We start from the raw sequence: 24213 nt of genomic DNA on the forward strand, positions 1-24213 counted from the left end.
TTTCTTCCCAATATCCAGCAAAACTTCTCCCCCTAAGCCTCAAAACAACCTCATACAAATATACATATAAAACCAAACCAAATTTCAGAATAGGGAAATAAATGATCTTACACAGGCTTCCTTACATTGATAATGTAGACTATTTAGTATTTATACTTTTAAACATATTAGTTGCTTTACAGCTAGACATAGTATAAACAAATATAGTAAACTGAAATGTCTTTTGGAGAAGGGAAGTTTTAAATATCTGAATGACTGTCATAAACAAGATATATTCATTTTTTAATGTCAAAAAATGAAAATAAAATCAACCTAAGAAAAAAGTGTTGTCTAAGGGATGCTGAAAGGTTGGATGGGATAAAGAACCCATATTGTGCCCTGAGAGAGGAAGGACCACGCTTTCTTTTTCTGGGCCCCCAGCATCGAGCCAGTTGGTGGAGACATTCACTAAACATGCATGAGGCTGATGCTTGGGTGCTGGGGCACTTGCCTTACCTCTGATAAAGTGAAAGGCCATCCAGTTATTTATAGATTCTATGGACTGTAATTGAGCCTGTGGCATTCATAGAAAGACCATCAACAAGCATTTTGCTTGTGCAGACTATCAGAGGCAGCACCCTGGGATTTTCACATTGGGGGCTCTAGGAGAAGACATGACATTCACCATGCAGCCAATCCTCTCCAACCCACTGCAGCCTTCAACACTGCTAGAGTTTTGCCTTACATCCACCAGTCCTTGATCAAATTATTATTCCTTTTCACCAGATGAAAAAAAGCAGAGGTTTACAAATAGTTCTCATACCAGGGACTTTATAAAAATTCAGATTTCTGGGTTTCATGGCAAGTCTACTGAATCAGAGTGTCAGGGTGGGTCCTGGGAATCAGTGTTTTACCAAGGTTCCTCAAATGAGTCTGAAGACAGCTGGACTTGAACCCCACCATTTGTCTGGCATATTTTCCTCTTCTCCTCAGAGAAGCCAAGAGGTGGAATTGGTAACTAGACAGTACCCCAAGAAGACCTGTGGTCTTTCTCTGCCTAGATCCATATGGCTGGGTGGATAAATAGACTGAATGTCTGTGTGTCTCTCTCAATCCCTGTCTATGTATGTGCCTCGCTCTTTCCCTTTCCTTCTCTCTCTCTCTTCTTCCAATTCTCTTTCCCAGTAGATATGTACTGAGTGGGCTGGTCCCAAGATTTAGGTTGGATAGGATGGGAAGGAGATGGGATAAGAGATTCTATTTGGCCTTGCATTTAAGTCTTGTGTTCCAGTTTTTATCACTTTGTTCTGCTTGGGGAGTTACTGACTTTGGCTTGGATGATAACAAAGAACACACTGATTCCTGTTCTGAAAGAAAATAAAATCAACCTAAGAAAAAAAGTTTTCAGTGTGCAGGTGCTGGAGTTTCATACATTATAGGAGATTGCCAGGTCAGGTTTCAGGCTTTCTTAGATCTCTGGATCACTATTTAATATTATCAGAAATTCACCTTTAATTCTAACATAGATCATCCCAGTAATTTTTCCCAAGGCAGAAATTTTAGGACCAAGAGCAAAACTGGAAGGCTTTTCTTCCCTTTGGTGCAGTAACCAGAGTGTGGCCTGACAAAGAAGGATTTTTTTTTAAGCACAAGCTGTGGTGATTACCACATTAAAAGGAAAGCAACACCAAGTGATCAGTACACTGAAATGTCTCATGGTTAAGTGTTTCTGGATGTAATTGTGAGATCAACAGGACCAGGGCAGTCACTGGAAGAATTGCTCCAAAATTGGTTTGTGTTGGGCATTGGAGGCTGAATGCTGTGAGTGGAGTGGAGCCAGCTACATACGTGCCACGTTGCACGATCAGACATCACCCGGCTGGGTGGGCGTGGAGGAGGAGACTTTGTCCCTGTGCTGCCCTGACTTGTTTTGGATCCTTGAATGCAGTCTTTAAAATGCTCAAATTTAATACCTCTGGAGAGCGTCTGCCCACTGCCTTCTCCTATGGCATCAAACTGAAGCCAGGAAGTCAGCATTTCCTTCTGAGGACAGCCTCAGCACGTTTCTCTATAAATGCAGAGCAAAGTGTGTTGCTCCATAGAGGCATAAGTGACCACCTCTGGCTACAGCATTTAGATTTGTTTTTTCAGAAGTATGTTCAGCTTTCAACCATCCCCCCTTGTCAGCATTAATGGCCCACATTTGCAAAGTACCTGGCTAACCTGTGAGGAGCAGTCTGAGTCCCTGGACAGGGCAAGGTTACCTGTTCAGCCCATCTAGGCTGCTGAACCTACCTCCTTAGCCTCCTCACAGCATCTTCCAATTCATTTGCCTGTTTATTCTCTTATGTATTCATTCAATAAACACACAGGGAGTGTCTGCTGGGTTCTAAATACTGGGCTAAGAGATGGGAATATAAAGAAGAAAAAGACACAGTCCTGCCTTTCAGGTTACTCACACTCTGATAGGAAAATAGGCAAGTAAAATCTCGAGGTCTAAGTGCTCTAAGAAGGAGATTAAACACAGAGAGCTATCAAAACATGGACGTGGGCATGCAATGAAGTCTGGGGCTGGCAAAAGTGTGGTGAGAAGTGGGGGTCGGGATGGAGCAGGGGTTGGCAAGTGTTTATTAGAAAGGACTTCTTATTTTAGAATCTGGTGTAGAAGTTAGGCACAAATTGGAGAAAGGTTGGAGAAGGGTATTCCAGGCCTGTGCAAAAGCTGGACTCATTTGGGAAACTGAAGGTTTAGCAGGAGACAAAGCAAAAAGTGGATTGGATTGATGACGGAGAACCCTGAGGAGGAAAGCAGGGACTGGATCATGCCACATAAAGACTTGGACCTACTGCTGCAGGCCATAGGCTGAAGGGTCCATTGATGAACTTTAAGCTCAGTTTCTTAAAAAGATCATTCTCACTGCAGTGTGGAGAATGGATTAGATGGAGATGAGACTGGAGTTAGGACCCCATTCAGGAGATAGTAGTGGGATCCCGGGAGGAGCAGTGACAACAGCCTTTAAGGAAGTGATGGGAGCAGAGAATCAACTGAGCAATAGACAGCTTTGATTTGTTCATCCTAAGCAGAGTTGCTGAGGAAGTTCCTCAAGCTCTGTAGACCACCTGCCTTCTACCGAAGGGCAAGTGCAATAGGCATCCAAATCTTCCCTTCAAAGATCAGCTAAACGTATCCTAATAGTAGAGAAATGTTCTGACATACTTTGTCTTATTATTCCTCAGGTTCACTTATAGTAGAAGACCCAATTTCATGGCAGATTATGTTGATCACAGACTGGCTCCCCTCTGTGTCTTTTGATTCAATATGGCAAGGAAAGGGTTGGGTCACGGTAATGTCTCTCTGCTGCCTTTTCCATACTTTAACCATGTAAATGTGATTCAATCCCATCCTATCTCTCACTTGCCAAAAACCCTTCAATGGCTTCTTCAATGCAATTAGAATAAAATCCAAAATCCGTACCCTGGCCTACAAAGCCCAGCTCTATCTTGCACTCTTCCTCCTTTCCCATCAGCTTTCTTTCTTTCTTTTTTTTTTTCTACATAAAGATGACCTGTAAGGGGATCTTAACCCTTGACTTGGTGTTGTCAGCACCACGCTCAGCCCGTGAGCGAACCGGCCATCCCTATGTGGGATCCGAACCCGGGGCCTTGGTGTTATCAGCACCGCACTCTCCCGAGTGAGCCACGGGCCGGCCCTCCCATCAGCTTTCTTTTAACAGATTGAATATGCTGGACTTATTCCCCCCTTGAGGTATAGTAATTACTCTTTCGTAGGCCTGGAATGCTCTGCTTTGTGTGATTCACACTCATCATTCAAGTCCTGGCTCACATGTCTCAGTTCAAAGAGAAGCCTTTCCTGACCACCCTAGTGGAGACCAGGGTCTGGGACTGGAGGAGGCAGTGACAATCAGGAAAGGCTTCCTGCTATAGGAGCTGTCCTAGAAGTTAGCTTTTCACATCTGTCCCGAATCTATTACTCCATTTATTTTTTTAAAAACAATATCGCTACTTGAAATTGCCTCATTTCTGTTTTGTTGGCTTATTCCCCACTGCACTATGTGAGCACTATATCCCTCCTCTGTGATTATGAAAAGAAAAATCAAAATCAGATTTTCTGAAAACCTTTGGGACAACACAATTTAATATGGGCCAGATCAAATCCTATATATAGTGATGCATAAGGTCCTTCTGTAACACTCACAATGTCATCTTACAACCTATGGCAGGTTGTATTACTATTTGACAAAATTCACTGCCTCCCTGTAGGAGGATCACACATCCCCATCATACTGAATAGTACAAACCACTTTATGTAAACAAATTCAACAACTTAGATGAAGTGAACCAATTCCTTGAAAATCACCATCTCCCCAAAAGTCACCCAATATGAGATGGGATGGCCTGAATAGTACAACAGCTACTTTTAAAAATTGGATTTGTAGTTAAAAAACCTCTGGAAAAAAAAAAAAAATCTCCAGGACCAGGTGGCTTTACTGGTAAATGCTGCCAAGAATTTAAAGAGGAAATGTCACCAATTTTACACAATCTCTTCCAGGACAGGAAATAGAAAAGGAAGAAACATTTCCCAACTCATTCAATGAGGCCAGCATATAAATACCAGAAAAAACAGTACCATAAAAGAGAAAGGATGGATTGCAAGAAAGTTTTGAAATTCTATTCTTGCTTCTTCTCTGTATTGCCACGAGGTAATCATTACCTACTCCTTCACATGTATTTGGTCTTTCTCTAATGCATACATTACCAGTCAGAGGAGCTGGTAATCCCAAAGAAACATCACAATCATAGGCCAGAATATCCATTCACTGAAGAGTAAGACTACTGTGAAAGTATCGATCACCTGATGCACACTTATTGGAATAGAATTTAAATTAAGCATGCTAACTTTATGTAAGGAGGTAAGAAAAATGTTAACAATATGAAAATGAACAAGAAATCAAAGACTTAAGTAGGAATATTAGTTAATAGATAATATAATCGTTTAAAGTAAGAATACAGTAGATAAAATGAATAAAGGATTTAGATACAGATAAAAAATAAATAAATGAATTGGAAGGTCTGATTGAAGAACGCTCTGAGCAGATAAAAGAAAAAGATAAAGAGAAAAAAACATAAGAAAAAGCTAAGAGATTAGGAGAATAAAATGTACATTTTAACATCTAGTTAATAGAAGTCCTAAAAAAAAGAAAAAAAAAAGAGGAAATGCTTAAATAAATAATGAAGATAAATATCTCACAATTAAAGATAAACACCTTACATTTAAATGGCTCATAGAGTATCAAACTGGAGACTAAGTGATAAATGAATCCCAAGACATATAATGAAGTATAAGACTGTCAAAAAGAAAGAAAAACATTCTAAAAGCTTCTAGAAAGAGCAAGTCACCCTCCGAAGAACAAGATTCAGATTGACATGAGACTTCTCAATGGCAACACTGCATAAGAGAAAACAATGGAATAACATTTTAAAATATGACAGAAACAAATATCTGTATTTAGTATTTTACATCTGATCAAATTGTATTTCAAATGTAAGGGTATGATAAAGAAAAACTTTCTCAGGCATATGAGATTTCAGAAGGTTTGCCTTACAAAATGTGTTACTGAAAATTTAAAGTATTTATACAAATAAGCAGAATGACAAATCCCAGAGATATGAAAAATAAGGGTGATTAACTACTTGGGGAAAGTTTTTTATTTTTGTGTTAAATAAAAAGCTGTAATTAAAGAAGAGAAAAACAAAAAGTCTACCCATAACAATCCAGAGCCAAGATCTAGACAGAGTTTGTCCGGATGGAGGTGAGGGCTAGGGATTGCAGAGGAGTCCAGAGGGATTTGAGAACAGGCTGAAGTAGTTGGGATATTACAGAAAAGGTACAGTATTGATACATTTAAGAAATCGATAGGGACAAACAAACATGAATATAGATCTGAAACCTAAAAGCTGGTACTTTGAAAATATAAATAAGAAATATATCACTGTCAGGATGGATTAAGAAATAGAGAAGATAAAAAATAAAATGAAAAGGGAAAATAACTACAGATGCAGTAGAGATTAAAAACATAAAAAGTCTTTTGAAGAATTTTATGCTACTAAGTTCAAATCTCAGATGATACGAATTAATTCCTAGAACGTTATAAAGGGCCAAAACTGGTGCAAGAAGAAATCAAGAACTTGGATAGTTCATTTTAAAAACTTACATCAAACATCTCCCATTCCAAAAACAAACAAACAAAACAAGAACAAAACATGGCCATGTAGTTTTAGTGATGAGTTCTGTCCAAAATAAGTTCTTAAAAAAAAAAAAAAAGAAAGGAAAAAAGAAAGTGAAAGCTGTCTAACTCTTTTTAAAAAGTTAAACGAGGTTAATGAAACATGGATTTCCAAACCCAGTAAGGAGGTATATGCAAGAAAAATCTGTGCAGGTCCATTTCCTTTATGATTGTAGATGTGAAAAGTCTAAACAATAACTAACCAAGTCTAACAGTGCATTGAAAATCATATGCAGGTAAAGTTTCTCCAAGAATTGTAAATAAATGTTTCAAAAAAATCTGTCAATGTAATTTACCTCATTAATAAGCTAAAGAATAAAAATCATGTCATTAACTAAATTGGTGTAGTAAAAACTATTTAATAAAGTTTAACAACAAAGTTTATTACAAAAACTCTTAACTTGGAATAGAAGAAATTTTTGTAACTTAATAAATATTTTGAACCTCAAATCTAAGCAAACAATGTTCTTGTTCATTTTAAGTTAGCCGATTATATATTTTCTTTATTTTAGAAAAATTAAATAGCTATTTTTTAATCTAAAAGACGTTTAAAAAAATGAAGATTTATCAAAGACGAAGCTTTAGTGGCATTCCCCTCAAGAAAAGAAACAAGTCAAGGCTACCTGATATCACTGCATGTCCTGTATAATATATATATGGAAAGAAAAATAAAATAAAATATATAAGGTTCTGAAGTATAGAAATGTCATTATTTGTTAGCTTGTGTGATGGTTAATTTTATGTATCAGCTTGATTGAGCCACAGTGCCTAGATATTTGGTCAAACATTATCCCGGATGTGTCTGTGAGGGTGTCTTTGGATAAGATTAACATTTCTTTGGGTGGGGGGAGGACTGCTAGCCAGTACAGGGGTCTGAACTCTTGACCCTGGTGTTACAAGGCCATTCTCTAACCAACTGAGCTAACTGGGCAGCCCTAAAACTGTCATTATTTGTAGGTTATATAAAACATTTACCTAAAAATATTAACAGAAACAATAGGTAATTAGAATTAATAAGAGAGTTCAGCAGGATTGCTAGATACTGAGTCAATATAAAAAATCAATAATATTTTTCTACATCAGAAGTAACCAACTAGAAAATATTTTTGTAAAATTAAGTGGAAGTCTTAAAGCAATAAAAAAAATTATAAAATGTTCAAAAAGTAGCCAAGAACATAAAGAATGCTACAGGAAAAACTTTAAAACTCTATTAATAAAAGTAAGAATGACTTGAGTAGGTGAAGATATATGCTTTTAGAAGGGGTGGCTTAGTATTATAAAGAAGTCAGTTCTCCCCAAATTAATTTTAAATTTATTGTAATTCCTATCTAAACTTAACTTGAAATTTCTTTTGGGGAACTTGATAAACTAAGATGTCTATGGAAAAATAAAGGTCATCAAATGGCTAAGTCAACTTTAAAAAAGAAGAAACATGTTCTATATTATATTAAGGTATTAATATTAAGATATTAAGCTATAGACATAAAAAAACAATGTAGTGTTTGTAAAAGAACAGATAAAGAGACCATGGAGTAGAATAGGGAGTTCAGAAGTCAGAGACAGATCATGTACATAGGGAACTTAATGTACAATAAACCACCATAAATCAATGGAGAACAGATGTATTGTTTAGTAAATTATGTTGGAAAAACTGGCTCACTATAGAAAGAAAAATGAAACTTGTCTCCCTTCCTAATGCCACATATAAAATAGACTAAATATAAAAAATAAGTCTAGAAAGTTAACAGAAGAATGTAATGAAGAATAGATTTTGGTCTCCAGGCAGAAAAAGACTTCTTAAGAAAGACTTCAAAAGCTCAAAAAGTAATAGCTAATACTTATATAGTACTAGAACCCTGACAGAAAGAATGGACAAACTATATGAACAGGCAATTTATAGAAAAAGGAAACTCAAAGGCTAACACATGTATGAAGAAATGTTTAAACTCAAACTCATTATTATTTAAAGGATGCAACTAGAACAATGAAATATCCATTATATCTAAGCTATTGTCAAAAATTACAAAACTGGACATGTCGAGTCATTAGGAATGATGCATGTCCTTAGGGATAGGAGCCCTCATGCACTGTTGGAGGTAGTGCAGACCACTACAACCATATAGGAGAGCAGTGCTTAGTTGGAGGTAGTGCAGACCACTACAACCATATAGGAGAGCAGTGCTTATAAACACATAGCCTATGACATAGCAATCTTCTTTTGGATATATATCCCAAAGACTTGCCTCACTGATCCATAAGTGGGCAGGTACAAGGCATATCTGCAGCACCATTTATGGTGGTGGGAGGTTGGAGACAATCTGATGTCCATCTTTTGGAAAATGGAGAGATAAAAGTGATGGGTACATGCCATGAAGTATTTTGCAACAGTTAGAAGCAAAAGACGACATATATGCATAACAACATGGATGGGTATAAAAAAACAGTGCTGAGTAAAAATATGAGAATAGGGAATGAGTTATGTGACCCAGAACCATTTACATGCATTCAAAATATCTATACTCAAGACCATTTTACAAGAACACGTTTTTCAAAAACATACAAACAAAAGGATACAAATTTAATGCATCAGAATGGTTGCATTGGGAAGGCGGAAGAAGAGATGGGAGTAAAAGGGCATAAATGAATAAATACAGGAAGAGACCTAGTTGGAGACCGATGTCGGTAATATGCAATAAACTGGGCAGTATGATTAATTCAGACTTCTGATCTGACACCCATCCATTCATTCTGGATAAGCATGAGCATGCATTTTTCAAATGGTATGATTCGCACCCTACTTCCTTCTCCACAGCCAGGTCCCAAAGCAAGGAGAAGGTGGACCTCTCCTGTTAGGGGTTTGATTGTTGCAATGAAGCAAGAACTCAAGTTGTTTCTAAGTAGTGAAGCAGAGAGAAGTTCCATCTGCTTCCCACATTGTTGAGCTGGGGGGTTGTGTGGTATATATAAGGGCAGGTAGCAGAGAATTACGATCATCCATCAGGTTTTCCTTCCCACTGGAATATCTGATAACTATGTGGAATTCCATGATCCACCATCTGTTGTCCCAGAGTCTAGGGTTTGCTGATCTTCATTAGTTTTCACAACCTCAAAAACTAAAGTTTATGTTAGAGTAGACTCCAGAGCTTTCCCTAAAAGCCCCACAGAGCAGCTCTGCCTAGGGTGGGATAGCAGGGACTGGAGCAAAGGTAATAAAAGAAAACGTTTCATACCCGTCTCTGGGTACCTCTGCAAATGATTGTCTTCATTTAACCTCAAGGTCAAGACAACCTATTTTATAGTGTTCACCGTCTCTGAGGACAAGTTTTAGCGACAGCCTTGTTTGCTTTTTATAGTATTAAAAGAGACAATGAAACCTGCCTCTCAGAGGATCGTTCACCAAGTCTCTGTTGCTCTGCGGGGAATATTTGTTTCCTCATTTATATTCATGTCTCTAAAAGACAAGTAGACCTTGGATGAAATTTCAGGCGACAGTAAATTATAAATAATGTATCCATATTTTTTCTCTTCTATACTACTTGTATTTAATTCCCCTCAGATTCTGTGCAAACATCAGAGACAAGCGGACAGGAAGCTATTAACGTGATAGAAAGAATGAAACGGGCTTATGTTATGTGTAGGGAACACAATGAGGGAAGACATCTTGATCAAAGGAGGTTTGAGAGGTCTTGTGGGGGCCAGTTCTTTTGTTTTCTCTCTCTTTTTTATTTTTATGATTTTTTGACGTCTTAACTCTTTCCCAGACCATTAGGTAGGCATCTGCTTGCAATGAATGTCTTGTCTTGGTCCACCCAGGACAAGGTGAAGGTTTGTCAGTGGATGAAGACCACTGTGGGGCCAAACTTTAAGCTCTGTTGTTCCATCAGAAGAGGCATAGAAAACACTCAGAAGGATCAGCTGACATCAGCCCTTCCTAAGAACAGTATGCTGCTAAGTGGAAAACTCAGGTACTGTCAATGAAGTTAGAAAAGACGCTAGTTGCTAAAAAGAAATTAGCCGCTAAATCCATCTGCCCTGGTTTTCTATCACAAAGGAAGCTTCCAGTGACCCTCAGACTTTGACAGGAGCATTTCATGTCTGTGCGGTCCAGACTGGCAGGACTCCAATCCTGCACATAACTGAAGATACTCTGCTCTTGTGCTGTTTCCGTCCCTTCTTGGTAATATACCCATCCCCACACTTAGGAAGCTGATGCCCTTGTAGTCTCTTTCTCTTTAATAAAATGTGCTTGTCAGGGGTGGAAAGTTGTGGGGAGGGGGGTGGCACAGCAATGAAGACTCATTAATATTAACATGCAAATGACTATGTAGCTTAGTGTAATTTATTCAGGGAAATTTGCATTGGGGTGGCAGACAGAGCCTGAAATTAGAGGGATTTTGAGCACTGTACTCTGCAGACTGTACCCCTTTGCCTGTGCCATCCCTGTGAGGGGTGTCAAGGATCTTCTTCTCTTTCAGCTTTGCTTCACCAGAGACCCCTCTTCTATGCTCTGTAGTTGGGATTTAACTATTCAAGTCTACCAAGCACCAACTGAATCCTACCAATTAAATTATCTCATGTCTGCTATGTACCAGGCTTTGTGCAAGGTAATTTCACATGCATTATTTCTGCTCAAGAATTTTTCATGCTGCAACCAGTCAATTCAGTGGCTTCTGATAAACCTCTTAGACAAAGCCAACAGGCTCTGCATCAGTGACTTACATTTAAATTTGAGCTTTCCGATAAGACTCTGAAAAAGTTTCCAAACATGGGCACATCTTTGCCATGTACCATGGTGGTGATGGCTAGTCCTTCTCTGGTACCCCAAACTCTATATGGAGCAGCTTGGTAAGTAACTATACTCATTGCACGGGAAATTGGGCTCTTCAGTTTTCTCCTTTCTGAGTTGGTATTGGTCATGCCCCAAGAGCCCAGTGCCAACTGGATTCTTGTGAAAAGAAACAACCTAAATACATGCTGATGGTCCCCTGCACTGTCCACCAAACAAAGCCACTATCCTGCCCTCCTCTCCAGATGTCCACATGAATTATTAACCTCCTGCCTATTTGATCCTACTGACCCCACAGCTGGATTTGGAATCCCTGATCTAAATAAACTATTGCCCACCCCTTGGTGAAGCTGCATCTGGGTAGGGCAATGATAGGCACAGACACTGGTATACCTTTCCAGCCCAGGTGGGTCTGGAGGGAGGCACAGCTGCAAGATACAGCACAACTTCAGGCATATTGTCATACTGCACACAACCATTAGCTGTGGCATCACCACAGGGGGAAGTAAATGTTCATCCTACACTGAGCAAGCATTGAAACCCAGGCATTTTGGGGATAAAATGACTAGCTTAGACCCAATAAATATGCACATTTGGAGCTCTGTTTAAGTGTCTGTCATCTGTGTCCTTTTTATGAGATAGAAATTCTTAATTCAGTGGAAAGCTCCAACCCATGAGTCTTTAAGAGGTAGCTTGGAAATGGGGACCATGCATGACCCTTTAATTAACCTGTGAATGTGCAGGGAAGGGCTTGAACAAGAAGAGGGTGACACTTTAGTTCTGAGTAAGACACCTTTGAAAGAGCGTGGAGGATGAGCATAATTGACTTTAGCCCCATAAAAGAGATCAAGTGTCCTCTAAGTTCCACTTGACATGTCTTGGATTCATGTCTTTGTTGTGTAACCAAGGTTTATTTCTATTTAAAAAAAAAAAACCATTTGTTTTTCTGATTAATGTACTCACTGAAGACACTTTGACATATGGAAAAATATAAAAAAGAAGGGGAAAGAGGACTAATTCACAACCTCACTACTCTATAGAGCCACTGGGGACATTTGGGTGCATCTGATTGGTGTCTTACTTTGTCACTCAGTGGGGAGGGCACGTGGGTGGGGTTGGGGGACTTTTTATCACCTCTCTGGGAATAGAGGGACAGACTCTGGAGCATGGACAGGAACCCATCATCCTGGTGCTATGAAATGGCAGGCACACATGCGGCTAAGGATAAAAGATGTGCTTCCACTGGCCCCACACCCCAGGATGTGGGGCAGGGAGAGAATCCAAAGTCTGGGCTGGGCAGTCTCACATCACAGACTATAGAGAGACAACGTGGGAGGTGGCAGAAATGAATGTTAACAGCGCAGACCCCAGAGCTGGAACATCTGGGTTCAAATCCCAGCTCTCCCAAGGAACAGCTATGGGATTTGGGGTGTTACTTCACCTCTCTGTGGTCCAATTTCCTTATCTGTAAAAATATAGAGATAATAGTACATACCACATAGGCTGTAGTGAGGATTAAATTAGACAGTACCTGTAATGCAGTTGGAACAGTGCCTGGCAGAGGGCGTTCAAAGGTTAGGTATGAGTATTAAGTTATTTGCTGTCATAAATATTAGGACATTTTTATCCCTTAAGAACATTTCCCAAATATCTTCTGCTGACTTAAGTGAGGGAAGACAAGAGGAACAGCTGGATTTAGAAGTAGAAGACCTTGGCTCAAGTTCTGACCCCCGCCACTTACTAGCCATGTGAGTCTTTGATTTCCATGTGCCTCAGTTTTATCATCTGCAAAATGGGGATCCTAAGGCCTTCCTCACCTGTTGTTATCAGGACTGAATTGAGACCACAGAGCTTTGGGTAGGAGAAGAGTAGTAAACTTAATAATGAAAGTTTACTACTGCTACTTTGACTAGGTAAATCTCTGATTACAGGCAGCAGAGGAAGGAGGGAGAGAAGGGATTTTCTGCTGGAAAAACCTTCGCAGAAAATCTGAGCAAGAAGGAAACTGATGTCTTTATTTGGTGCATGTAGTTGGCCCAGGTGGACTGGGGCTTTGCGCTGCTGGTTCCTGTGGTTGCCTTAGTAGTGAAAGGTTTCCTAACAGGGCCTTGGGAAGGGGGAAGGAAGGAGGAGGCTGCTGAGTTTCTTTGAAAGGCTCCTCCCAGGTGGTGTCTCAGCAGAGGCTGCTGAGGAGCCAAACGTCACACAGGGGACAAGGAGGCCTCAAAGTGGCCGTAACTCCCTCACCTGTGGTGAAGGTAGTGGAGGTGATGCTGCTCCACGAGGCGTCCTGGGCCGCCTGCAGGAGCACCGTGTAGTCCGTGTTCTCCGACAGCCCCTCCAATCGGATCCAGGTGTCCTCTGCATCCACAATCAGCTCCTGCGAGATGAGCAGGGGAAGGGAGGGGGAAGGGAGTGACCGGCTCACAATATGGGAAAGTGTGGGAGGAAGTCCAAATCCCACAGCCAGCTAGGTCAGCACTGCAGTGGCCATTGTCGTCCTCTCCATCCCCCAGTAAGAAGAAAACCGTGCCCACAAGCAGAGAGGACAGCTTCCACATGAGATTTAGGCTGCTCCTATCTCACAAATGCACATTGGGATAAATTTAGGTACCCAGATTACCGAATCCAGTGGTTTTCAGATTGCACTGGTCTTGCGGAGGGCAGCGGAAGAATCTGAGGGAGCAGGATCCCAGGCCTCCCCACTCCCCTCAAACAGACTAGCTCTGCTTATATCTATTCCATTTGGCTTCTACATATGATTGCACGTTGAAAAAGGAATCCACTGCTAAAAAAAATTGAAAACCCAGTGCTCTAGATGTATTGTTTTGACTGATCACATAAAACAAAAATGTGTCGTCTCTTTACTGTAGGCTATATAGATGTAGCCTTTATAATGCTTATCAAGTAGTATAAAAGCCTGTTGAATTTGGTATCCAGCTCATGATTGCTTGGCCTTGCTAGTGAAAAATCATTCCAATACTATGTATTTGGAAGATTCCAGTGTGCTTTGCCTCATCATATTGGAAGCGTCACCACAACCTAGTGAAGTTGCAGGGGCAGACACCCCCGTCATTGAGAAGGAGGAACAGAGGCTCAGAGAGGGCTGTTGCTTTGCCTCAACTTGTGTAGAGAGTAGTAGTAGAGACAGGACTAGGACCCAGATCTTTTGGCTTGCAGGCGAGAGCTCTCTCCTCACCAGCAGGCTGTGCATCCATGATGGGAAACCTAGTTTGTTCCCTGTAGATCTGTTCCCCTCCCTCCAAATTCCACCGGTCAGTTTCCACTTGGCTTCACTTCAGAGAAATGGTCTTTCCCCTTTTCAGCAAAATCTCACCTTGCGGCTTCCATCAGCTGATTTGTAGGTCAAGACATAGTTCTCAATCTCTGCCCTGGGAGCCAGCCAGGAGATCAAGGCACTTTGTCTGGTGACTTCGCTGGCTGTCAGGTTTGCAGGAGGGTCCAGCACTGCAAAGAGGAGAAAATGCCAGAATGTGCCTGTCTCTCCAGCTCTTCCCTGCTTGATTTTAGGCATGAGTATCTACTCGCCCACTTCTGTGGTCTCAGGGCTGCTCACGTGCTGACCCCAGTTCTGGTTTGGACAGGAACACAAAGGGAGCTCTTGGGTCAGAAAATCATTATTCAGTGCTGTGATCATACTTGCAGCTATTCCCTGCTTCTTTCACCTGGGCCTCTGGGCCTGGGAGTCTGACCCCCTATGTCTGGGACCCTGGCCTTATTAAACCTGCATGTCTGCAAATTCACTCCTGAACTTATAACATTCCCACATTTTACCTTTGTCTACTGTTCTGGTCATGACACCACCCAGCAGCCTTCTCCCCTAGATCCAGCTTTTTAATACCCATCAGACTTTTCTGGGCCAGATGCATTCCAAGTACTGGCCTCTCTTAGCTCGGATTCTACTGCTGTCACCCAGACCCAGGGTGATAGCAGAAAATAGACATGTGTCTGCTGGCCAGGAGCCACAGCTCACTTTCACTGGATTTGGGCTGCAGGCAACCAAAATAAGAACAGCTCATAGGTGCACTGTCCAAAGTCTATAGACTATAATCTAGTCTACCACAAGGAAACTGATCATTTCTAAGGATCCACAAAGCCTCCAGGGATATCAGGTGTGTAGATGACCATTTACTTACAGGTAGAGAAGTTGGTGCTGATGGTGCCACTGGTGAGAGGCCCACTGGTGGCATACATGGTGACAGTATAGTGAGTACTGGGAAGCAGATCAACAAGCTGGAATTCCTCACTGATTCCATCAACCAGGATGGTCTCTCCAGCAACTGAAATCAGAAGAATATGAATAAGGATTAAATAAGACTACTTAACTTAGGAAAGACCTACCAAATCCAAAGGCATTTCACAAGGATTCAATACTGAAGAATTTTGGAAAAAGTTTATTATAGGTTATCTAGCTTAGCATTTTATTCCAAACAAGGATCCCTTTAATCTTTTTTTTACATTTTAATTGAGAAAATCATTCCTTATGTGAAGGCCAAATTGTTTTCTCTAGAACTTCTGCTTGGGTTGCTGGAGTAACAAAGAATAAGCTGAATCCTTTGTCTGTACTTTTCTCCCTACAATCTTTCCTAATCAAGTCCTCTGTTCTCTAGATGAGAAAATTTAGCTCCCACCTCCCATTACATTTACGTGACTATTCTAAAACCTTAGTGAGCCTGGCTGCTTTTCTCTGGACAGGTAACAGTTTGTCAGTGTTCCTGCTGAAATGCAAAACTCAGAAGAGAATTGAGAATGACAATTGAGATGCACTGACCAATGAGAAAAACAGGGTCAGCCTCTGCTTCTATTTCTACCATTTATATTAATCCATTAGGTTTTGGGCCAGCCATGTGATATTGTTGTCAAGTGCTGAGATTATTACTAATCAATGATGTTGTTTATAACCTTCCCAACCCTCCCCCCCCAAAAATCCCAGCTGATTTTTTGCACCCATGGGCAGAGCTGTGCATTTATTTCTATTGTGTTTTGCCTTGTTGATTAGGTTTTGGACCACTGTTTCAGCTTATTAAAATATTTTTTCATTTGGATTTTATCAATCATAGTTTTGTTTTATACACAAATTGGGTAAGCATGTCTTCTCTGAATTCATTCAAGCTGTTGATAAAACTGTTCATTAAATCAGGGCCAAGCCCTCTGTTGGGCAATTAGTGTACTTCTGAATCATCCAGCATTTAACAAAGTTTATCGGTACATGTCCAAGCTAGGTAGGGCATGAGATTTCAAGTTTCTTGTGGTCGAAAGGCATAGAAAGGCATATGAACAAGTTAAAACCCGAACTCATTCTTTGGAAGAGCATGCATAGGACTCCGTCTTTTCAATATCCACCTTTGCACATCCTGCCGCCCTCTGTGCTCCAGCTGTACCAAACTGTCAGCTTCTCATGCTCCACATGCTCTGTCGCACCTTTCAGATGCACCCAGCCTGCTCTTTTTCTTGGAGTTCCCTTCCTTCTCCTCTTTGCTTTCTTTCACTTTATCTAAGAGCTTCTTCCTTTCTTCCCCTTCACACCCTGACCCCAAATCATAGTGGCCTTTGAATATGGCCCACAGTCTTCTGTGCTTGTCTGCATGATGACACTGCTCACACTGAGTCGTAACTATCTCCTTCTCTGCATCACCACTGGAAATAAGTTCCATGAAGAGAAGAACTCATGTTTTGTTTCCAGATCCTTCCAGCCCCATAGAGTATATGGCCTATGAGTGGGCATCAAAAATATTGGTTGAATGAATGAAGTTAATTGCTGTGGTGGGGCTGGGTGAGGTGCATCTGACTGCCTGGGGGGAATACGGGAAGCTTTGACAGAGGAGATAGTGTGGAAACTAAGACTTGAAGGATGGGTTTTGTAGGCAGACAAGTGGGGAGAGAACTTCCTGGTGGAGGAAACAGCATGTGCAAATTCATGGAGGCTTGAGAAAGCATGGTGAGAGTTAAGAAATGCAGAATCATGATCTGCATGGAGGGTGGTGGCTGAGATGAATTGCACGTACACACAGATGATGATATCCTCTCCTTGAGGAGGGCCATTCACTTCCACAGTTCCAGCTAATCAGAAATATGATCCATCGTGTATTTTCCATCTTAACTAAAAACTAAGGGACAGTTAGTCTTTTCTAATGCATTGATGAAATGTGTTAGCAGATTTGCCAATTAAAAAAAAAGGTATAGAGTGGTTTTGATAAATTTTATTCTCAGTGAACCTGTGCTCATATGTAGTAATCACTAATTCCTTTTCCAGTTTGTTAATAGTCTGTTTAGTTTTTACTTTCTTAAGCTTTCACAGTAAGTTTATTTCTCTGCAGCTTACAGAATTGGCTTTCTCTGCCATTTTTGAAAATCAAGACATCTGTCTGCCTTTTGTCTTATATCTTTGTTCTCTGGGTTCCTGAATATAACCCACAACAATTCCGTGATCACATGTTTAATTTAGTGAGGGAAATAGTTTTCTCAAAGCTAGAGATGTGGAGTATTCAACACTATTTTGCTTTGGGCTTCTCTATTCAACTTCAAATAGCATAAGGTGAACAAGCATGATGGAGACATTGGAATTTGAAATTACATGTTGATTCAACCTTTTGGGCTAGATATGTGTAAAGAAGACCACACAATGTACGACTTCAGGAGTGTGAACCCTTTGTCACCTGTTATCATGTACTGTTTGCTCCAGGATTGGGCCTATGACTTCAGTGTTTTTCTTACACTGTAAATAGCCAGAAAAATCTACTTTCTAGTCTTTAGCATTTGGGGGCATGTCTAACACAATCTGAGTTTTGTCTTCCTAGTACTGTTTCTCTGTTCTTGTATTTTCCCTTGGTTATGTGCCTTTTTTGCACCTTTCAGGTTTGGCTTTGGCGATTCCTATAATTGATCCAGTTTGTAGAGTTTGGGGATAGCATGAGGGCTTTATAGTATAACTGAAGCAGGAAAATTGCTAGTTTGTCCCTCAGATTGACAAAATGTTCTGTTTCTTCACTTCCATACTGCTCTGCAGCCCCAGTCCCCACCATCCCCACCTGCCTGATGCACAGGCCTGCAGATGCCCACCTGCCAAGTGTGTGAGAATAATGACGTAGTTCTCAACTTCACCCACGGGCGCCTTCCACTGTAACATGGCTTCTGTTGGAGTGATGTTGGTAGCAGTCAGATCCACAGGGTTGTCCATGGCTGAAACAGAATAGGAGAAAATCAGTTAAAGGTAGGAGGAGCTGCAGGAGGGAAGAGCAGAGAACTATCTCAGAAGTTGCACTCATGATGCACGTCTGCTGCTATGCTGGGCAAAATCATGACATAAGAGGAGGCCTCTTCCCTTTCTCCCCTTCCAGTTCCACCAGCCCTGTCTCTTCTCTCTATCCTCCTTCCTCTCAAGTATCCATCTTTTCCTGATGGCCCCATCTCTTCCTTTTAATTCATTCATTAACTTCTTATGTGCAGAGCACTGTGTCAGGTGCTATGGGGGATTTCAAAGTATGGCTGCTGTGTTTTAGACATTTAAATCTAGATGGAGAAACTAAGAACACATGGAAATTGTTATAATCCTTTAGTTAATGAGATCATCATGCTTCCCAGGCTATTTGCACTTTCATAAATGTAAAGTTGTGCCTTGAGGAAAGATCTCTGTTGATGCATGTCAGGAAGTGTGGTGGCAGCCCCATGAGGGCAGGGGTAGTCCCAGTGCTGAGAACTTAAAAGGTCCTCAGTTAGCACTTGTGGAATGACTGCATGGGGCTCAGGTTGCCTCTACAGTCCTATCTGATTATTGAATTCTTGCCTCACTATGCACAAGGCTCCTTCAAGATTGAGTCCTGGGTATTCTTTTTGTTGCATTAAGAGTCAAGGGGGGCCAGCCCCGTGGCTCACTTGGGAGAATGCAGCGCTGGTAGCACCGAGGCCACGGGTTCAGATCCTATATAGGGATGGCTGGTGCGCTCACTGGCTGACAACTCTGTGCCGAAGGTTGTGATCCCCTTACCGGTGTGGGGGTGGGGGAAAGAGTCAAGGGGATTCTTACAGGCTTAGGGGGGCCAAGAGTGCCTGTTGGGGGAATAGAGTTTGGTTGTCATAGAACCATCTTCCCATTCTTACTTGTCCATGCTCTAAGCCTTCACTTTATTACCATGCTTCCCTTCCGTAAAGTTGGGATTCATTTTAGAAATGGATGCTATTACCACAGTTTGTCAGCTCAACCTAAGCATCGTGCAATTTACTTGTGGAAACCAAGATCTTCTGCTGACCTGACTCTGTTCTCCAGCTGAAAGGTTATTTTGTTTGCCTATGTCCTTCATCACACAGCAACAACCACAAAATATTTTTATAATTTTAAAATTTGAATTGTATCCATTATCTGTTCTTTCAAAGAGTTCTTCAAATGCAGTCCTTATGAAACCACAATTGTCTTGATCTCTCTGAGACGTGTGTGGTACCATGAGATGGGCATGAACTTCTGAAGGAGTCCTCATTTCCAGAAGCTGCAAATCATAGACCTCAAGTTAAACAACAAAATAAGACATGTCTGGGGACAATCTAGTTATTGGACATTGCCAAAGTAGCTCTGCCTAAACTTGAAGGAGGGCAGCTAGGGTTGGTGCACCACTGAATATCTGCTTTAGAGGTATTTGCTGCTTATGACTAAGAACCCAATGAATGAGCTTTTGACTTGAGTTGCTGCTCTTTTTTACCTTGGGGTAAAGAGGCTATTGAAATCCATTTCATTGTCCTCAATGAGAAAAAGCCTAATTTCTTTAGCATGAATTTCTAGGACTTCCAGGAAGGTGGAAAGGGGGCTTCTTTTGGCTCATTGGACATTACTTCTTGTCAACATTTGTTGATATTTTAATGGTCACAGATAATTTGGTGGAGCGCAAGAATGAATAAGAAAACATGGCTAGGTTATCCACAGTCAGAGGCCTGGAAGGAGACTAGGGAAGATTAGAATATCTTGTGCTGTCTTTAGAAGAATTTTGTTTCTGAACGAATATTTCTTTGGCCATTGCCTTAGAGAGGCTGTTTCTGAGCTTGTGGAAACCTCTACAAAAGCAGCGAGGAATCCCAAGCTACATTTTCCTCATTCAGAAAATATAATTCTCCAGGGAAATTAACCTTGGGAAATCCACCTGTTCTCCTAATGAGGCAAGCTGGATGTTTTCACACGTGCTGTGGGAATGACGGTTTAACTAGGAGTTTGGTCTGGGAATTGAGCACAGAAAACTTTGGCTGTGCCTTCTAGTGACTTTTACAGCAAATCTTTGCTAGTTCTGCATGCTGGGCTGGCTGAGGGGCCAGCGACAGAGGGGCAGTGGAGGTACTAACAGAGCCCTGTCCTCAGGCCCATCCAGGGGGCTTGTGTTCCAGAGAAAAGCCATGGGATTTGGACTTTCCTCTCCCACTTTCCCATATTGTGAGCCGGTCACTCCCTTCCACGTTCCTTCCCCTGCTCATTTTGCAGGAGCTGATTGTGGATGCAGAGGACACCTGGATCCGATTGGAGGGGCTGTCGGAGAACACGGACTACACGGTGCTCCTGCAGGCGGCCCAGGATGCCTCGTGGAGCAGCGTCACCTCCACTACCTTCACCACAGTGAGGGAGTTACGGCCACTTTGAGGCCTCCTTGTCCCTGGAGCATAAAGCAAGAGTAAATGCAGCTCCTTGGTGATTTCTGGCCATATATGATGAAGAATTTCATGACTCCAATTTCACGTTACTGGAATAACAATGTTTTTCTTGTTAAGTATCTTTCTCTGAGTCCTTTAAAAATCAGATGGAATGATTCAGATGTCTGTTCTGGAATTCACTGCCATCATGTGTCTTTGAAAGGGCCCTTTTCATAGTGGAAGTCCCATGAAAATTTCTAACCTAAACCAGCAAGCCTCCTAGAGGGTGACTCTTTAAACTCGTAGTATTAGAAAGGAATATGAGGGACAGAGCGGGGAGAAATGGTTAAGTGCCCTGCATGACACAGTGTGTCGGAGAAGCACCCAGGAACGGAGGCTCAGAGCCTGGAACTGGTGCCCTCCGTGTAAGGCAGAACATCACTCTTTGCCTCTTCTCTTTGCTGCAGGTCCTCAGGCGGGTTCTGAGCTGACGCACAGCAGGGACACATGCCTACCTGTGTGCACGAGAGTGCAGATGCGCTCGCTCTCTTCCCTGCCCCGCACGCTGTTGAGGCTGATTTCGTATTCGGTAGCTGGGTGTAGCCTGGTGATGGTGAATTCTGTCACAGTGTTGGGCACCACTGAGCTGTCCAGCCGACCCACTAAGGAAGAGCAAATTTGACAGTTAAAGTTCAGTGGCTCTCTCAACACAGTCCGTGTAGAGCCTACACAAGAGCTCCCGATGGCACTTTGTCTTGAAGCATGGATGGGCATGGGACTCAGCACTCACGGGGAGAAAAGATAAATGGTTCGTGGGCTGGGAGTGTTGGAGTTTGAAGAGACCTTGCATGCTGATCCCACCCCTGCATTTTATGGGCTCCCTGGAGCAAAGACAATTGAAATATGTATTAGGTGATTTTTAACACGCTGGTCTTCTCTGAGGCAATTACATCAAGGCCGTGTAGAGGTCTTGGCTACAAAGAGTGGTCTGTGCAGCCCAGAGACAGGATAGCTTGAAAAGCTGTCCAACCCCCTCACTGGAAGTGAGTGTGCCCTCTGCTTCATTAACAATGCCACATGCACCAGCAGGAACTGGCAGGATGTAGGCGAGGTCTGGGCCAACTTCCTCTGACTCATAAGTTGGCTGGAGTGGCAGAAACAGGACCACGTCATTGTGGTTCCCTCCAAGGCTCCATCTGGCTCTTCTGGGTCTTTAGCCATCCCCCCAGTTCTGGTCTTGGACTTTATTCTCTTGGGAAAGTACACATGACCCTGGCTCTTAGCAGATCCTTTTAGGGCTCTGTTCTCACTACAGGCCTAGATAATAGTGACTAGTTCCCTCTGCTGGTGAAGGGCCTGCTTTCTGGGTGAATGTGATCAGACCTTTTTTGAGAGGAGTTGGTGAGTGCAGGGTTTCTGGGCTACTCCTCACCAACTCACTCTCATTCTGATGGAGCATGCCATGGAGGGGCGCAGGGAAGGGAATGCAGACAGGGGCTGATTCCTGTGGGATATGCTAGTTCTTCCATACTAATCTTCACCTGCTCCAAATACCATTCATCTTTGACAAATCAAGTTCATTACCTTGGGTGGGTCGATATGATACTCGGTAGTAATCAAAAGATGCAACGGGAGGGCTCCAGGAGACCATCACTGAGTCCTTGGTCACATTGCTAATCGTGATGTCTTTAGGAGGGTCAATTCCTGTGAGGATCCATGCGGTTGTGGGAAAAAGACAGAAAGCACAGTGTGAAAAAGGAATTCCTATCCCTGGTTTTGTGTTGAGCAAGGGCCAGTGGTGTTCCAGAGGCAGAACAGGTCTTGCTGAGTAACATGGCATCCTTAAACCATGGTCAGGCTGATGTCTCACCTGCAGCCTTGTAGGTGTGGCCAAGGCCGTGTTCATGGAGAACATTTTAACAATATGAAGCCAAGCTGGCAAGGTCTGTGCCTGTGCCGCAAATATTATCTATCTGAAGTACAACTAGAAACTCTCCACTTAGTTTGTATGTTTTGTTTCAGAGTAACATAGTCATTTTCTCTGGGGAAACTTCTCTTGTACAAACCCAAGTCTGCCTCTGTTTCTTATTTTTAGCAGCTACCTTTGGTTCAATTTGGGAAAACTGCCTGTTGACTATAGAGGGATGTCAGAGCACAAGTCCAGAACAAATCCACTTTCCTCAATTGTATTTCATTTGTGCTGTATACTTTTTTTGACAGCTAGGGGATGGCAGGGTTGAGTCAGCTGAGTGTTGTATCCACTTGTCCAGTTTGTGAATTCTTGTCAGTATGAAGGAAAGTACTCAAATGCATATGTCCTCATCCACATGTAACTGATATTTGGGATTATACTGGGGAATGATGAGATGGGAATGATTCAATTCATCGCATAGGGCCTGTGTTTTCCAAATGTGCAAATCAACCCTATTCTCTAAGTGCCAGTCACCACGTGGGTGCACGCTAGTAAAGTGTGATTGTGAGGAAGCATCATTTGCACTGGTGACCTTGCTGGGCAGTCAAGAGGTGGCTCTCCAGAACAGAAGCAGGCGTCTCCTCACTGTAAAGGGCTTCCTCCTGGAGTCCAGATTTCTCCAGGGCTTTCTCCTAGGGCCTGGACGAATGCATTCAAGCCTTCCAAATGGAAATTTTGGGTCTGTCCTACCTTCCGAATGGAAGTTTCCCACCTCGTGATCTTGTGCAGCACTGGAAGAAGTAGCTGATTCAGAACAGCTCACTGACCCTCTCTAGCCATAGAGGTGATGTCTTACTCTTTGGGTGTTTCTCTTTTTAAATTTCATTGACTTGTCAAAGGCTACTGAGAACCCCATTCACTACCTGCTGTCAAGTTCTCCAGCCTCACCTGTGGTGATGGAGCCTACAATGGGCTCAGAGGTCACTGTGCCGTGGACAGCCACCAGGTTCACAATGTACTCAGTGGCTGGCTGCAGGCCCATCAGGACAGCATGCCTCTTGGTGGCATCCAGGGAGACCTCCATCATCTCTTCCTCTTCATCCCGGGGACTGTAGTTCAGAATGAGTCTGTCTGCTGGGGGCGATGGGTCACTCCAGGTGATGTTCACACTGGAGGAGGTCACATGAGAAAAGTGCAAATGGGAGATGGGGCGGAAGCCTGCAAAGCAGAGGAGATGGATGGTTCTGAAACACGTGTGGGGTGGTAGGGCCACTGGGCTAGAAGAGCCACCTGACTGATGGGATCTGTTCTTCTTGCTAATAAGGGCTACACCTTCACCCGCTAACCCACAGCTTCCACCGACTCACTCTCCAGGCCTGTCCATGCTCTTTTTTCCAAGCCGTCTACTGAAAAAGGAGCTCTGGTAAAACCAGAGATACCTCTGGGGGTTATTCATAATACTGACCCAGGATTAAAGCCTCTCTCCTGGAAGGAATTGAACATAATCCCATGGATCCTCTGAATGCCCAGATTTAACGCAAGCAGAATCAGAACCATGTCCAGGCTATGGGAAACCAGACATGAACATTTAGGCATGCAGCAGCCTT

General features: G+C 42.3%; 1 protein-coding gene across 1 annotated transcript in view; it reads right to left on the reverse strand.

The window, feature by feature from the left end:
- TNR (tenascin R) overlaps positions 1-24213 on the reverse strand; it is an 80665-nt gene that overhangs the window by 14361 nt on the left and 42091 nt on the right. The window contains exons 10-16 of the mRNA XM_008591211.1: positions 23555-23824; positions 22279-22398; positions 21210-21356; positions 18151-18270; positions 15228-15371; positions 14408-14538; positions 13318-13450 (exon numbers count right to left, since the gene is read on the reverse strand). Of these exons, the coding sequence (XP_008589433.1) occupies positions 13318-13450; positions 14408-14538; positions 15228-15371; positions 18151-18270; positions 21210-21356; positions 22279-22398; positions 23555-23824 (1065 nt within the window). The remainder of the gene's footprint in view (positions 1-13317; positions 13451-14407; positions 14539-15227; positions 15372-18150; positions 18271-21209; positions 21357-22278; positions 22399-23554; positions 23825-24213) is intronic.

Source organism: Galeopterus variegatus, unplaced genomic scaffold (assembly GCF_000696425.1).
Source record: "Galeopterus variegatus unplaced genomic scaffold, G_variegatus-3.0.2 Scaffold145, whole genome shotgun sequence".
In the NCBI taxonomy this organism is placed as follows: domain Eukaryota; kingdom Metazoa; phylum Chordata; class Mammalia; order Dermoptera; family Cynocephalidae; genus Galeopterus; species Galeopterus variegatus.